This window comes from Hypanus sabinus, chromosome 11 (genome assembly GCF_030144855.1).
Source record: "Hypanus sabinus isolate sHypSab1 chromosome 11, sHypSab1.hap1, whole genome shotgun sequence".
In the NCBI taxonomy this organism is placed as follows: Eukaryota; Metazoa; Chordata; class Chondrichthyes; order Myliobatiformes; family Dasyatidae; genus Hypanus; species Hypanus sabinus.
Genome location: NC_082716.1, coordinates 22,310,772 through 22,328,889, shown reverse-complemented (window position 1 = coordinate 22,328,889; position 18,118 = coordinate 22,310,772). Strand labels below are relative to the sequence as shown.

At 38.2% G+C, this 18,118-nt stretch overlaps 1 protein-coding gene across 2 annotated transcripts in view; it reads right to left on the bottom strand.

The window, feature by feature from the left end:
* abcd3a (ATP-binding cassette, sub-family D (ALD), member 3a) overlaps window positions 1-18,118 on the bottom strand; it is a 64,037-nt gene that overhangs the window by 25,850 nt on the left and 20,069 nt on the right. The window contains exons 4-10 of one of the 2 annotated variants that reach the window (XR_009514695.1): window positions 14,854-14,942; window positions 12,333-12,402; window positions 11,813-11,910; window positions 7,200-7,323; window positions 5,647-5,703; window positions 5,080-5,182; window positions 1,572-1,641 (exon numbers count right to left, since the gene is read on the bottom strand). Coding sequence is in view for 1 of the 2 variants with exons in the window: in XM_059983939.1 (XP_059839922.1) it covers window positions 1,572-1,641; window positions 5,040-5,182; window positions 5,647-5,703; window positions 7,200-7,323; window positions 11,813-11,910; window positions 12,333-12,402; window positions 14,854-14,942 (651 nt within the window). In the remaining variant the exon portion in view is untranslated. Of the gene's footprint in view, window positions 1-1,571; window positions 1,642-5,039; window positions 5,183-5,646; window positions 5,704-7,199; window positions 7,324-11,812; window positions 11,911-12,332; window positions 12,403-14,853; window positions 14,943-18,118 lie in introns of both variants that reach the window. The other variant, XM_059983939.1, reaches the window with a different exon arrangement.

Here is an 18,118-nt window from a genome sequence, read left to right as displayed (position 1 = left end):
GCTTTGGTATTAACACGTAATTATGGAGCTCAGCTTTACGGACGGGTCAGCCATGATCTTACTGAATGGCGGGACAGGTTCAATGGGCTCCTATTTCTTATGTTTATAGATGCGTTGCCAGTGCAAACAAGATGGGCTGAAATATCTACAACTGTGCCAAAAGTTTCAAAGAGGAGCCAGGTTTGAACTATATAACGACATGGAGAAGGGTAACATTTAACTGAAAGACAAATGGTTAATTACAAATCTTTATCCTAATAAAATTGACACATAAACTGAAATGAACCAAATAAGAATTTCTGGAACCTGACTACAGATTCACTAGAAAATGACTGCAGATTACACTAGTGTACAACTTGAACAAAGAACATAGAATATCACAACACAAATGTTGTACCAATCTTTTAACCTACTCAGTCCACCAACCTACTGAACCTAAACCTTCCCTCCCACACAGCCACCCCATTTTTCTATCATCTGTTTGCCTATCCAAAGGTCTCTTATATTTCCCTAAAGTATCTGCCTCCATCTCCATCAATGGCAGGGTGCTCCACACACCCACTACCTCTGACATCCTGTTTAAACTTTGCTCCAAACACCTTAAAATCATGTCCCCTCATATTGGCCTTTATGATTTTAATTGTTGATTTTTAATGAAAAATATTGAAATATATAACCTTTAAGGCCAATCTGAAAAAAAAATGTTTTGAATTTCTTCACCAATAAACTGCATGCTGAAAGTAATTGTCAATCATGCAAATGTTACGCTTTCTATGGAGGGAAATAAACTGTCAACGTTTTGTGTTGAGACCCTTAAGTTTGATTGTAAATGAAGCCAGAATAAGGAGGTAGGGGGAGCAGAAGTAGAAGCCTGTAGGTGATATGTGAGACCAGGTGAGTGTAAAGATGGGTGGGTGGGGAAAGAGGGATGAAGTGAGAAACTGGAGGGAATAGGTGGAAGAAATAAAGCGCTGAAGAAAAAGGAATCTAATAAGAGAAGACACTGAATCATTTAAGAATGGGAAGGAGGAGGGAATTTTAGGTTGATGGGCTAGCTGAGAAGAGAAGGAGTGAGAGTGTAATCAGAATAGGAAATGGAAAAAAGATAGGAGGGACGGGGAGAAATTACTGTCAGTAAAAGAAATCAATGTGCATCAGGTTAAAGACTACCCAGATGGAAAATGAGGTATTGCTCCTCCAACCAAAGTCTGGCATCATCGTTGCAGTAAGGAAAGATATGTCAGAACATGAATGGGAGGTTGAATTGAAATGTGTAACCACTGGGAGATCTGGCCTTCCACAGTAGGCAAAGTGAAATAGTTTGACAAAGCAGTCCTCCAAGTTGCATTGGTGTAGAGGATGTGGCACCAGAAGCACTGGATACAGGAATGACCAGGATGGACACACAAGTGAAGTGTTGCCTCACCTGGAAGGACTGTTTGGGGCCCTAAATGGTAGTAACAAAGAGGGTGCAGGGGCAAGGCTCTCACTTCATAAAGCTAAAACTAACTAGGTAATCTAATGAAACACAACTTTAGTAAATATTTATATGGAATAAAAGAGATACTTACCAATTTTTTGAAACTGGTACGTATTGTCTGTTTTTCTCGACTATTTCCATTGTAAAAAGCAATTTCTTCGCTGTAAAATATAAGTGCCAATAGTTTTATTCTCTCTCTCCCTCTCTCTCTCCTCTCCCTCTATCTCTCTCACAGTACTGAGCACCTCCCAGTCAGTAAACAGGAAAGTGTTACAAATAGAAAACGGGAAATTCAATCGGCCATCATTTTACCAAGGGCAGTTTTCCTAGTTGTCCAAGTGTTATGCTATGGAAAGGCAGAACAATTTCACTGCAAATTAAAAATCAGTGCCAATTTAAATTTTCTGGTTGACCTGCAAGTCTTTCAGGGTCAAGAAACATGGCACTGCGAGGGAAGTAGGAACTTCCTTTGTCAAAGCCTACGTAGGCCAGGAGTACTAATCTTGTTCTTTGTTTCAAAAGGAAGTATTCAGCTTCTCCTCTATTCTTCATACCCTTCCCTTGTCGTAGCTATCACCTCCTCCCTTCTCTCCCCACTGGCCATGCATTGGTCGATTTAATTTAGTGAACTACAGTTAAGATAATGGAAAAAAGAGGGAAAAAATTGAGAGCTAGATAGCCAGCTACTCTCAAAAGTCATTCAGACTTGAGATGATGCTTCTTCTTAACAAGATGGTGCCAGGGTGTGGTAACTCGTTCAAACTGCTCTCGGTAGATCTACTCATTACTATTATAATTGCTCTGTGCTTTTAAATCTAAATTCTGTGGCTCTAAGGATTACACTTCATTATACTATTGCTCGTCCTCAATGTACTGGTGTGATGGCATGATCTGTATGGATGGCATGCAGTAAAGCTTTCTACTGTACCTCAGTACAGGTGTCACTAACAGATCAATTTACTGAACACTTTCTTTTACTGAGCAACTACCAACTGTCCAAGTGCAGTCCAGGGCTCTTACAGTCACTATGGCAAAACCAGAAAGATAATCTGCCCATTATTAATGACTTCAATTAAGTTGCACTTTATAGCAAGTGAAAGTTAATGCATCTAACTAACTTAAAATTTAAAGCAGGAAAATTCCAATATTTGAGAACACACCTTTTTGCTTTTTCAGCACAATAAACACAATAATTCAGGTGGAAAACTACACCAATTATTTCTTCAATTCCAGACTTAAAAGGCAATACAAGGCAGTAACATACAACAGCATTTTTTAAATCATTAAACATTTTTTAAGGAGTAAAAATTGTTGAAACATGTAGAACACTAGGAAACAACTGAATATATGGGAAACAACTAAGTACATTTAAATCATTTCAATTTTATATAAGAGAAATTGAAGAAGTTCAGATACTGGAAATACGAAACAAAACAGAAATATGAGGGGGCATAATTTTAAGTTGATTGGAGGAAACTATGTGGGGGGGGGGAGAGATGTCAGATGTAAATGCCACATCATTTTACAGAGAGTGTAGTGTATGTGCAGAACACCCTATCTGAGGTGGTGGTAGAGACAGATATACTCAAGCATTTAAGAAACTCTTGCATAGGCACATATAGGCTATGTAGGAGAGAAGGGTTAGATTGGCCTTCGAGCACACTTAAGGTCAGACAAAATCATGAGCCAATGGGTCTGTGCTCTGCTGTAATGCTCTATGTTGCTAGATAGAGACACAGGAGGCTGCGTATGCTGGAAGCTAAAGCAAGAGACAAGATGCCAGAGGAACTCAGCAGCATCATCAGTAGTTCGGGGGTAAATGTGAAGACAGAAACAGGTCAATGACTTTTTTTTTAAATGTTTCCTGGATGTGCTATTTTTATTATATAAATAATCAAAACTACTTTGTACTTATGCTTCTCCCTACAGTCGTTTTTTCCTGATAAAATAAATGGGTCTATTGGACCTGCTGCAGGCATATTTCTCAACTCAGCTGTTGAGAATGTCCCAGCTGGACACCTTGAGAAGCCAAACAACAAAGTACAAATGTCTTATGAGCAGTTGCAGAAAATTCAGGACATCCCTTCACTCAGAAGTCTACAATTTCCACATGGTCACATGAGTAAAAGTTGACAGTTCCGACATAAGCCAAATTATGATAAAATTTCTGCATTTCCATCTTTGCAAGGTTATCTGATTGACTTTATCCTGCCTTTTATGCTCCCATTCCCCACTCATAAATAGCAAGGCTTTTTTTAAAATTTAGCTTTAAACATATGCCAACTTGTGGAGTAGTGCCACAACAACCACCTAATAATCAACGTCAGAAAGATGAAAGAGCTGATTGTGGTCTTCAGGAAGGGCAAGACAAAGGAACACATACCAATTCTTATAGAGGGATCAGAAGTGGAGTGAACGAGCAGCTTCAAGTTCCTGGGTATCAAGATCTCTGAGGATCTAACCTGGTCCCAATATATAATGAAAGCAAGACAGCGGCTATACTTCATTAGGAATTTGAAGAGTTTTGGCATGTCAACAAATACACTCATAAACTTCTATAGCTGTACCGTGGAGGGCATTCTGACTAGCTGCATCACTGTCTAGTAGGGGGGGGGGGGGGGGTGCCTACTGCACAGGACCGAAAGAAGCTGCAGAGGGTTGTAAATCTAGTCAGCTCCATCTTGGAGCCTACAACATACCCAGGACATCTTCAGGAAGTGGTGTTTCAGAAAGGCAGCGTTCATTATCAAGGACCTCCAGCGCCCAGGACCTGCCCTTTTCTCAGTTACCATCAGGTAGGAGGTTCAGAAGCCAGAAGACACATACTCAGCGATTCAGAAACAGCTTCTTCCCCTCTGCCATCCGATTCCTAAATGGACATTGAACCCTTGGACACTACCTCACTTTTTTTAAATGTACAGTATTTGTTTTTTGTATGTTTTTTAATCTATTGAATATACATGTACTGTAATTGATTTACTTATTTATTTATTATTTTTATTTTATTTTCTTCTTCTATATTATGTATTGCATTGAACTGTTGCTGCTAAGTTAACAAATTTCACATCACTTGCCAGTGATAATAAACCTGATTCTGATTCTCACACTTCACTTCAACTGGCTAATCCATTCTGGAGAAGAGCATAGACTATGCCCTGGACTTTCCTATTGTCAACATGCCACTGGACAAGCACAACAAATATTTAATCGCAATACAATATTCCAGTACACATCACTAACATAACTTTCTGACTTTGTTCAAGAACAACAATGAAAACAGTTAAGGGACAGTGGGATAAGAAGGCAAAGACATTTATCTTCTCGCACTGAAAAGAAACAGGTCCACTGAAAACAGTTAAAGAAATTCTTTATAAGGAAAGGACGTACTCCTCACAACTGCTCAGGAATTTAATATGACCATGGTAAAATGTTCAATGCATTTCTTATACTAACACCATATTCCAAGATGCCACTAATATCAAAAAAATTAAGTATCTAAAAGTTAATACCTAAAAAAAGTTAAAAGTAAATGGTACTGTTTTACATAATATCTTCTCACCTATTCGTAATAAGCCGAGAGTTGACATATCTGTATTCACCTTCATATCTTTGCTCCGATACTGTCATTTTACCAATTGGTCTCCTGAGTCGTGTTAGGATCAGACCTGAAACAATCAGGTAAGCCATCATGCTTGCGGGACCCTAAAGAGAAAATAATCAATCAACGTTAAAATTATATAGATTTTTTAGCAGTAACATTTCTAAAATTATTCATTAATTTACTAACCTTTCTGCTTAAAAATGTTAAATATTTTACCAATTCTACTTAATTCTATATATAAAAAAATGTTAAAGCAATTCTTCATAAGGAGTGGACCTAAGAGAGGATCATTTGGTTCCTCATGACTGCTCAGGAATTTAATATGATCATAGTAAAATGTTCAATGCATCACTACTTTTCATATACTCACCCTATATCCCAAGATGCCCTTAATATCAAAAAACATCTAAATATTTAAAAGTTACTATCGAAATATTTGACATTTTGATTGTGTTTTTTCACAAATGGGTCCTAAAAAGAAATTTCTCATCACTCTAAGCCGAATACAGTAATTATTTAAAATGAATAGTGTCAAGCAATTAAAAATAATTCATACTCAACTTACCTGAGCGCCTATTGCACTTGTCAATTTACATATGTACAGAATTATGTCCAAAAGTGGCTAGAAAGGAAATAGAACAAAAATGAGTTTGTGAAATAGTGTGAGAACAGCACAGTGAATCAGCATTAAAAACACAATATTATATTGCAGATACTGGAGCTAAATCTAAAATACACAAACAAATTTGTTTCTGCCTATGGAAAGGTCAAGTTTACGCTTTGAACATATTGCCTTCTTAAGACGACAAAATTACTTGTGGATCAGGCTTTTCTCAAAGATCTGAACTGTACTGTAGTGTTCAATGTTCCATGTTGACAATTTTTGTGGAGAGGTCTCAGAATCAATTTGATTTGGACACTGAAATTGCAAGCATTACCAATCATCCTAAAATAAAGGAGCTAAATAAAGGAAAATGAAATCAAAGGCAAATATATGAAGTTATGGCAAAACAATGGCTTCTGGTTTTGGTTTCAACGTAAGCCAGACTACTTATGCAATATACATTTTTCATTGAGAAAATACAAGCAAAATTAATTTTGAGGTCATAAACATTCTTTGAAAGCTGACCATATGTCAGAATATTTAGATAGGCGACATTTAGATAGGGTAATAAGAATACATGAGGAATTAGCACACATGGTGCATGAACACATAAAAGGAACATTTTTGGAGATGACCTTGCCTTGATTGAATAATGGAACAAGGAACAGGTAAACAGATATTAAAAGAAGTTTAATCATCTGATCACCACAGAGAAAATAAGGATGGACCATTGAAGAAAGGATAGAGATAGACCATTGTAGAGCATCAGTCTTGACTTTTATTAGTGCCATTTCAGTGCTCTGTCATCTTATTTGTATTTTTATATGCTAACAGTCAGCACTCTGAATGGGAAAGAATAGGTAGAGGTGATATTTTCTGTTTGAACTAATGCCTGTTCTATTTTACGTGATATATCTTGTCATTCAACGAAATTTGAAAAGGACAGTGTGAGTCTGGGAGTCTGGATACATTGGCAGAATTCTGAATGAGTCTAATTACAGACATCAGGTGAAAACTCAATCATGGGAACACTAGAATAGTCTGTTATATAAGAAGTAACAAAAGGTGTGTGGAATCTACAACACTGCAGTTTCCAGTCCAATATAATTGCTCTGGAACTAACTATGACCTCTGTTGCTGTGTCAGGTTAAACCCAGTCACTGGCTTTCATGACAATCATGTTTAAATAAACCAATATCCAACTGCTTAAATAATTATTAAAAGTTTATCTTTTATATTGATTTAATTATTGACTTAAGGTAAGTATGTCATTGGCGGTAGAGTTAACAGAGTAGGTTTAGAATCATTCTTTTATCTACAATTTATGTGAATTCTGAGGGGATGTTAAGAGAAGGTTTAATAAAAATGGGCTCTAGTGAAATGATATTGACCTGATATATTCACTTTGTCCGTTCAGTGCACTCGATGTCTGACATTGAGCATTTCCAACACTTTCAGCTTTTATTTCAGATTTCCAAAGTAAACAGTATTATGTATTAATGAGTATAACTCACCTTGCTGAGATTTGAATACAAGTCCACTACACTGTTGCAAAATTTCTCCACGTCCTGTGTTAAAAGCTGATCAGCATTTGCTATTCTGTTGTCAAGATTACCCATTTTATAATATGTATAACCTCTGTCAGGAGAAAACAGTGTGGTTAATAATCAATGAAAACATTTCATGGAAATATTAATTATATAGATAGATAGATAGATAGATAGATAGATAGATAGATAGATAGATAGATAGATACTTTATTCATCCCCAAGGGGAAATTCAACATTTTTCCAGTGTCCCATACACTTATTGTAGCAAAACTAATTACATACAGTATTTAACTCAGTATAAATATATGCATCTAAAATCACCCTCCCAAAAAGCATTAATAAATAGCTTTTAAAAAGTTCTTAAATAGTTTACTAAAGTGAATTGAGTGGTAACTTAAGCTCAGTCCTAACCCCGGCACTTTAACATGTCTTGCCCCTGGTGGTTGAATTGTAGAGCCGAATGGCGCTGGGGAGTAATGATCTCTTCATCCTGTCTGAGGAGCATTGCATTGACAGCAACCTGAAGCTGCTTCTCTGTCTCTGGATGGTGCTGTGCAGAGGATGTTCAGGGTTTTCCATGATTGACCGTAGCCTACTTAGCGCCCTCCGCTCTGCCACCGATGTCATACTCTCCAGTTCTGTGCACACGACAGAGCCCGCCTTCCTTACCAGCTTATTAAGACGTGAGGCGTCCCTCTTCTTAATGCTGCCTCCCCAGCACGCCACCACAAAGAAGAGGGCGCTCTCCACAACTGACCGATAGAACATCTTCAGCATCTCACTACAAACATTGAATGACGCCAGCCTTCTGAGGAAGTACAGTCCACTCTGTGCTTTCCTGCACAGGGCATCTGTGTTGGCAGTCCAGTCTAGCTTCTCGTCTAACTACACTCCCAAATACTTGTAGGTCTTAACCTGCTCCACACATTCTCCATTAATGATCACTGGCTCCATATGAGGCCTAGATCTCCTAAAGTCCACCACCATCTCCTTGGTCTTGGTGATATTGAGACACAGGTAGTTTGAGTTGCACCACATCACAAAGTCCTGTATCAGTTTCCTATACACTTCCTCCTGACCATTCCTGACACACCCCACTATGGCCGTGTCATCAGCGAACTTCTGCACATGGCAGGACTCCGAGTTATATTGGAAGTCTGATGTGTACAGGGTGAACAGGACCGGAGAGAGCATGGTCCCCTGCAGCGCTCCTGTGCTGCTGACCACCGTGTCAGACCTACAGTCTCCCAACCGCACATACTGAGGTCTGTCTGTCAAGTAGTCCATTATCCAAGGTACCATGTGTGAGTCTACTCCCATCTCCGTTAGTTTGTGCCTTAAGATCCTTGGCTGGATGGTGTTAAAGGCACTAGAGAAGTCCAGGAATGTAATCCTCACAGCACCACTGACCCTGTCCAGGTGAGAGAGGGATTTGTGCAGCAAGTACGTGATAGCATCCTCCACTCCCACCTTCTCCTAATACGCAAACTGAAGAGGATCCCGGGCGTGCCTGGTTTGTGGCCTCAGATTCTGTATTATCAGCCGCTCCATGGTCTTCATCACGTGCGACGTCAAAGCAACAGGTCTGAAGTCATTCATCTCCCTTGGTTGTGGTTTCTTCGGTACCGGGACAATACAGGATGTTTTCCACTGTCTGGGTACCCTTCTCTGCTCCAGGCTCATGTTGAAGATTGCCAAGATGATAACTTTAAAATAGTTCATTAAATTCATTCAACAAAACAATTTGCACCACATATTACTGGGCTCGGCTACTGTTTATAATTCAGAGACATTGATCAAGAGTGGCATGTCAAGATATGCTACTTCCCCAAGGAAGAAATTAGTCTTCAGATCCTGCATTAAACATATCATAAATTAATCTATATGTAAACATACAGAACAATTAGGAGTGGGACTCAAGCCTGCTTATTTAATAAGATCTGACTATAATCTCAATTCTATATCCCTGCTGTCCAGTGATTACTTTACACCCCCCCAGCTTACCAGTATTTCTGCCTTAAAAATATTCTAAGTCTCTGCTTCCTTTTCTCTCGTAAGCGACACCTTGTTTTAGATTCCCAAGTAACAAGAAACATTACCTCCATATCCATCTAGTCAAGACCTCTCAAAATCTTATACAACTCAATTCCACCTCTCGGCCCCCCCCCACCCTCACCATTCTTCTAACCTCCAGCTGAACAAGACTTGCCTGTCCTGATGAGTACTCAGCTATTCTGATTTCAATACACTAAATCTCTTCTCAAGTGCTTCCAATATATTAATACCCCTCCATACACAAAAAAACTAAAACATTTATACAACAGTCTGGGATCTCACTATCGTCTTATGCAATTGACACAAAATCTCTCTCCTTCTGTAAAATACAAACTATTGGAGCAACTCAGCAGGTGAAGCAGCATACATTGAGTTAAAGAGCTAGTCAAGGGTTTGGGTCGTCATCCTGTATCAGGGCTCTTTTCTTACCCTCAATAACTTTAAAAAATGTTTTACCAGAGAGTTCTAAGGCCCTCTCCTTTCTGAGACAAAATCCCAACCAAACCTATAAACTAATACATTCATTCACCCGGCAGAACTTTTTTTTTAACTATCTATGACTTTTTTTAAAAATTGTTCCAGATTCTAGCATCTGCATTCCTCTTCTTTTGTATGTATTCCCTTTCAATAAATATTGACTTTGCTAGCTTTCTTAATTATTCAATGTACCTTCATAGTAACCTTTGCAAACCATGCTCAAGGACATCCATTTCTTTCTGCATCTCAGATCTCTGTAATCCTTCCACACTTAAATAAACACGCCTTTCCATTTTTTCCTGCCAAAATGATAATACTCATTTTGTAGGCTTTAGTCACTCTCTGAACCCATCTATATCCTTTTCACTCCATCTTTTATCTTCTTCACAGCTTACTTTCCTGCCTTGTGCAAAATTAGCAACCATATCTCAGGGTCTGCATTATACTGTATGTACAAATGGACTGTTTGGCAGATATGTCAAAACTTTATTATGTTTTTGCAAATCAAATACACAATGCACCAGTAGTTATAAAATGCAATTTTAGGGCTCCAACTCCAGTTTCTATTTGTTAGTCTGGAGGTAAAGAGAGTCATTCAAACTTTGGTCATTTAATTGTGGATGTCATCAGCACATTAAATTCCGACATATTTGAAAGGAGTGCTGAAGAGAGCCACTGATAATTTATCCCCAAGCATGATCTCCATTATCTTTATCTGTATTGTACTCCTCAACCATCAGGTTCCTGAACCAGAGGGGATAAGTTCATTCAACTTCACTTGACCCATAACTAAACTGTTCGCACAACCAAAAGGCTCATTTTCAAGGTCTCATCATCTCATGTTCTCGATAGTTATTGCTTATTTTTTTTCTTTTTGTACTTCCACAGTTTTTTTGTCTTTTACACACTGGCTGTCCACCTTGTTATGCAGTCTTTCATTGATATGGTTATGGTATTTATTGAGTGTGCCTGTAATAAAATTAATATCAGGCTTGTAAATGGTGGTGTATCTGTACTTAGATAATAAATTTTCTCTTTTTTAGGCATCTGCACTTTTAATAAAGGATGATTTTAAAGACAAAATGTTGATTTGGTTTAACTTCTGAAGAAGAACCACCAATTTTTATTTTTAAAAAAATTAGGAGTACCTACAAGACTGAGCTATTATGTTGCATAACATTTCTGCTAAGAATACAATTTTTACAGCTGGATACAACTTCCCAGGAACGTCTGCAAAATATGCTGAATGTCATCATCACTCAGCTTTTCCCTAACCCACATTAAACTAGTACAAGTTATAGTGACCTCAAGGCTATTAGATTCCCATAAGTATTTCTCTGTTCACTGATTTTCTTCAGGTAAAGGGATCTACTATCCCTAGCTCATCCTGCTTGTACTGACTCCAAACAAGAACTGCCAAAAGAAGCAGAACAGATCAAGGCCGGGCGTTGTGGTGATCAGATGAGGGCAGGGTTTAAAATGCAGATAGTGCCACAATTAGCTCAAATGTGTAACAAAAGAACCAAGAGCAGGAAAGGCTCCATGGCAACAGTGCAAAAGCAGGCACTGTTTGAAAGAGGGAAAATATAACACAGGCAGCCTGATCCTGAAGCCTCACTGTAATGAAATGGTCTGTGTGGATGGCATGCAAAACAAAATTCTTTACTGTACTTCAGTTCATGTGACTATAATAATAAAAAAACAATTTACTGTAAGCTACTGCAAGTCTGTAACCGTGATTTTAAACTGCAATTTAAACTGCTGGAAGAGTCCTGTTCCAGGCTGGTCTCTGATGCCAAATCCCAAAATGGTCCTACATGCAGATTAAAATTAATCGTTTCTAAAGTATTCTAAAACACAAGCAGTTATAGAAAAACCTTTTTTTTTTGGTCTTATTTTTGACTTTGATCTAGAACACTACACTACAGTGCAGTAGAGGCCCTTCAGCCCTCCATGTGGTGCTGACCCATATAATCCATAAAATCTCTGACTACCTATACAAATATAACACATGCAATACACTGTTACAAATGCCAGAAACTTACTTTAAGTACTCCTCATACAGGTAATCTGTAAGCCGTACTCGAAACCGAAGTTTCAGTTGATTCAAGCCCAATTTCAAGAAATTATTTACCAAAGAAATCTGAAGTAATAGAAACAGGGAACTAATCACTACAAAAGCAGAATTTTAAAAAACCACCAGCATAAATTTAGAGCAAGGATATCATAAAAATACTATCATTGTAACCCTTAAAATTTGTTGGTCAGAATTACAGTCAGATTCAGGTTTAATATCACTGCATATCATGAAATTTGTTATTTTGCACCAGTAAGGTGAGGGGGGGGGTAAGGGAGAGGGGGTCGAACAGGTCCAGGTTCTTGATTCTAGCCAGGAAACAACCTCTCAAAGCACTTCATCACAGTAGATGTGAATGACACTGGGCAATAGTCGATTACAAGGCATACTGAACAATGATTGAAATGTAGTTAGAGTAAGGCATGTATTCAACTATGACCATTAGCTATCTACCATCATTGATATAAAAACTACAGAAATATACTTACAGCTGGCATTGCTGCAACAAAGTTGAGTAGATATCTCTTGAAATCTTTGTTGCTCCGACCAATAATTGCACTGCAAACCATGACAAGCATAGAGACCGTCAGAGCAAAATTTACATAATCCAAATGTAAATTATACAATCCAAATGTAAGATTAAAACACTCTATGCATTTTTATAAAGTCTATACAACTGCCACGAAGATATTCAGTTATTATCAGTGCCAGCACTGCTTTTCCATAAATAGCTTATATTTTGCATCATATCAAATCATAAGGCCATAAGACATAGAGCAACTATTAGGCCATTCAGCCCATCAAGTCTGCTCCACCATTTCACCATGGCTGATTTATTAATCCCTCCCACTCTTATTCTCCCGCCTTCTCCCTGTAACCTTTGATGCCCTGACTAATCAAGAACCTATCAACCCAAATTACTCAGTCGCCACAGCCTTCTGTGGAAATGAATTCCACAGATTCACCACCCTTTACCAAGAAAATCTTTCTAATCTCTTTGATGTCCCTTTATCCTGAGCCTACGCCTTCTGGGGTCCTAGACTCCCCCACTATAGGAAACATCCTCTCCAAACATTCTATCTAACTCTTTCAATATTCATTAGATTTCAAAGAGATTCCCTCTCATTCTTCTAAACTCCAGCGAGTACAGGCCCAGAGCCATCAAACTCTCCTCATACACTAAGCCATTCATTCACGAAATTATTCTTGTGAACCTCTTCTGGCCTATCTCCAATAACACATGTTCTCTTAGAAAAGGGGCCCAAAATAACTCGCATTACTCCAAGCGCAGTTGACCAGTGCCTTATAAAGCCTCAGCATTACATCTTTGCTTTTTTATTCAAGTCTTCTTGAAATGACATTATCCACATCAAAATCCTGCACAACAATATGCAGTGAATCTTAAACATTACTGCTACTTATACGTTTACACTTTCTTAAGTTCACCCCAATAAGTATTTGGAGTAAAATTGTCAAATGAGAAAGATTTATTTTAAATAAAATAAAAAATGTCTTTTCATAAACAAATTATGCCCATGTACAAAATATTTATGCAAACACAAGAATTATAGAAAACATCACTCAAAATCATTTTATCTACTTCTGTGTAATACAGCACCTTCTTGCACAGGCAGTGATGCTGAACATCATGGTCACATTAAGAGTTTTACATTCTGGTGGTATTCCATGATCTACTCTCCACTCTTACTAGATTCCTTCTTCTTCAGCTTCTTAATTTTTCCACCAATCACCTCCCAACTTCTTACTGCCTCTCACTCCCCCACCCACCCATTGTTCCCTCGTTTGGCTTCATGTATCACCTTCCAGATTGTACTCTATCCCCTTCCCTAAATCTTCTTTTCCTGGCTTCTCCCCTCTTCCTTTCCTCTCCTGATGATGAAGGGTCTTAGCCCAAAACGTCAACTGCTTATTCCTCTCTATAGATGCTGCCTGATTGGCTGAGTTCCTCCAGCATTTTGTGCGTTATTCTGAGTTGCAAGTAGACAATCTTAGAGGTAGTATCTCTCAATTCTTAGAGAAGACTCTGGTAAATGAGTCATTGAAGTTGTGATTGCTATCGTTCAGCTTCAGACAACTCACAGAAACTGTCAGTGGCAAGAGTGTAACTTTTTACATAAACCCATTGATAATGGCTCCAGTCTTCCTAACATTTAAGAGAAATAGCTCATTCAGTCTTAAACTTTGCACAAAATTCTGATAATTTAGTGATAGTGATATCATCAAAACGGGTTTCTTTCTGAATTTATGGAGGCACATAAGAAAACAGATGCTCAAATCTACAGCAAAGAAATAAACTGCTGGAAGAAACTCATTGTGTTAAGCAGGAAGACAAATCCACAGATCTGATGGATGTGGTCTCCTCGACATAGTTGAAACTAAGCATAGACGAGGTGACAGTTTTGTGGAGCACCTCTCTCTGTAATAGCCAGATTGAGCTTCCAAGTGCATGTCATTTCAACTCCTCTTGCCACTCTCATACCAAACTATCTGTCCTCAGCCTTCTCAATTGCCATAATGACGGTCAAGTGCAAATGAGAAAACCTCATATTCTGCTTGGCTACCTTGCAGCCCAACCGTACGAGTGCTGAATTTCAGGTCACTCAGTCTATGCTCCTTTTCACGCCCATCAGTCCACCCAGGGTCTCGCTCCTTTTATTCACCTACCCCCATGCCCCCTCGTTACCTAGACTCTCCATCCACCCCACCTTGTTCCATTGACTCAAAAGTGCTTCCTTATTCCGTTTTCACCTATCAACTACCTGCCTCCATCACAATAGTCCCTCTCACTTCTATATACTGGCTAACCTCTATAATCTCAGTTCTGATGCAAGGTTTTGATTTGAAACATCAACTATCCCTTTCCTCCACAGATCCTGTTTTTGACTCGCAGAGTTCACCGGTGTATTTTTTTTTGTTTCTTTCCATATAATTCCAGTTTATAGTACTCATATGCAAGGACTGATCAAGTCACAAAGTCTCCAAACATACCTTTCAATCATGGTTCCATTTTGAATCATCCAGACGTCACAGTAGGTTCGAGCAACAAGCATTACCGCAATGAGTAACAGGTAGGCAGACTAGAATGAGTAAAATAGGCATCCAAGTAAACTTATAACTGGTCAAATAAAACATCCCCCCCACCCAACTTATCTATTGGTTTCAAAGATTCACATCCTCTTTTGCTACTTGCATCAGGTTAATAAACGATAATGTAATAAAACTAGAAACAAAATAGTTTCTTTGCTTGATTCAACATGATACCAAACAGAGAGTGGTCATTTAAGAGGAAGAGGGAGAGAAAGAAATGAAACAAAACTTATCATAGTCAAGCAACTGGACTGAGGACCACATGAAAAAGTAACTTGGAATATTCTTTATTCATTTTCTTCCTGGGTTAGAAAATACACAATATACAATTCGGAAGAAAACACAGGGAAAGGAATTTGCATTCTATCAAAATTTGGGAATGGATAGTAAACTAATTTTTCTAATCCTTCACATGTTAACAGAGTATGTATGTAGACTATAGATAATGGAATTTCAATATGATCCCGAGTACTTTGTGGGTTTGATAAGTAAAATTCTGTATTGAACTAAATATACTGTTAAAGACCCCAGAGTTTAGGTCTTGGATGTCCTGAGACAGCTCCTGGAAATGAAACAGCAAGTATGAAGGCTGTGGTTTGGGAGAGGGAGAAGAACCCACAAGTTGATACTTCCAAGTCAATTCTCAATAATTCTGTTGGAAGTTGCAAATGAGCAGCTTAAGTGCTTCATCTACTTGATCACTATATATAAGCTGTTTAGTTCAAGATACATGTCAGCTTTATAAGAGTGAAAAGGATAGAAATTAATTGAACAAGCCAGAATGTAAGTACAGCAAGACGTATGAATCATAACTGCCTGGATTTCTTTGGTTTTAAACAGGCAAAGAATTGGACACAACTTTAAAAAATCCATTATCTAATGTCTGTCCAAGATCCCTACAATTCTGCTCAATTCCCTATTCAAGACAATAAATTCCCTTCAATGGCACAAATTCAGCTTTTGCCATGAAGAATCGTCTCAAGTGCCTTCTCAGAGTTCATATAAATAATATCCATAGACAACATCTGCTTCATTACTTCGTCAAAACAAAGACATGTGACATGACATTCCAACACCCTTCACAAACCAAAGTGACCCTATAATTAACTCAAAATTTTCAAAGGATTAGTGCACTATAACATTAATGAAGGCCTTTGGTAATTTCATGACATTAGCTAACAGGTCCAGAATTGTTTGGTTTTGCTCTTCCTTTCTTGAATAGTGGAGTGACACAGCAACTTTTCCAAACTGTTTCAGAATTTAGGAGAATTCCAAAAAAAATACCAAGGAAAAAGTGAGTCCCTAAAGGGATAATATACGTGATGAGCCAGGCAATGTGAGCAGGATCCTAAATGACTTTGCAGCGGAGTAACAAATAGTAAACACAAAATACACTGCAGATGCTGTGGTCAAATTAAAATGTACAAAAAAGCTGGATGAACTCAGCAGGTCGGGCAGCATCCGTTGAAAGAAGCAGTCAACGTTTCGGGTCGAGACCCTTCGTCAGGAATAGTCTCAACTCAAAACATTGACTGCTTCTTTCAACAGATGCTGCCTGACCTGCTGAATTTATCCAGCGTTTTTGTATGTCCTAAATGAGTACTTCTCATCTGTATTCACCAAGAAGGCCACATAAGATAATGAGTTCAGAAAGAAGCATGTGGATAATCTGGAGGTGGTCAGAAATAAGCAGGTGTTAAAAATCATGGGGTGTGTAAAGGACTGATTAATCCATCATGCTAGATGGGATCTATCTCAAATAGTTATGGAAAGAAAGATAGGAGATAACTAGGACCCGCTGGAGAAATTTGCACATCTTCATTAGTTGCAGGAAAGGTGCCAGAAGACTGACAGATAGCTAATGTTGTTCCTTTACTTATAAAGGAAAGCAGGCATAAACCAGGTAATTACAGGCCTTACGTTTGTGGTCAGTTAAGTATTATAGAAAATCTGAAAGATTTAGGTGCATTTAGAAAGGCAGAGGCTGATCAGTGTCAATCAGCATGACCATGTGTAGGGGAAATTTTGTCTCGTGCTTTTTGAGGACAAAGGATGTTTTTCTAAGGTAGAAGGTAGTGGTGGTTGGATGCTTTTGTGATTGGAAGTCTGCAACCATAGGTGAACTACAGGATCCAGTGGGACCCTTGCTCTTATGTCTTATATTACCAATTTGGATTTGAATGGTGCCAGTTGCTCCATTTGCTTTACCTTTATGACTGTGTGGCTAAGCACAGCTCCAATGCCATATTCAAGTTTGCTGATAACACCACTGTCATAGGCCAAGTCACAGGTGCAAATCAGCATATTAGCAGAGAAATTGAAAATTCTGGTTTAGTGTGCCATAACAACAACCTCTTTCTCAATGTCAACAAGGTCAAGGAGCTGATTACCGACTTCGGGACATCAGAGGTCCATAAGCCAGTCATCATCAGAGGACCACAGATGGTGAAGGTCAGCAACTTTAAATGTCTCTGTTATTATTTTGTAGGACTGGTCCTGGGCCCAGCAGGCAAGTGCAATTACTAAGAAAGTACTGCAGCAATTCCACTTCCTTAGGAGCTTGAGTAGATTCGGCATGACATCTAAATCTCTGACAAACTTCTACAGATCTGTATCACAGCCTGGTATGGAAATACCAATGCCCTTGAACAGAAAATCCTACAAAAAGTAGTGGACACTGCCCAGTCCATCACGGGTAAAGCCCAACCATCAATCAACATCAACTACATCCATCATCAGGGTCGCCATCACCCAGGACATGCTCTCTTCTTTCTTTCTTTCTAAATCTTTTTATTAGTATTAGTAATATGGACAGAATACAAATGATATATTGATAAAGAAATTACCAACATACACATTCCATTACATATGAAAAAAAAACATACATAATAGTTACAATATATATGGGTTTACCAAGACCTAAGCCATAAGATATATGTATGGACATAGTAAATCTAAATATTTCATAATGTATAATATAAAGAAAACAGAAAAAGGAAAGAAAAAAAAACAAAAAAAAAATTTTTATAATGCAAAACTAGCTAATCTAATAACTATAACTAATAAGTAATAAAAAAAAGAAACAAAAAAAAGAGAAGGAAAAAAAAAGGGGGGGGCTGTTTATAATATCTCACAAAAATAAGTATTCATCAATGCCGTCACTTCC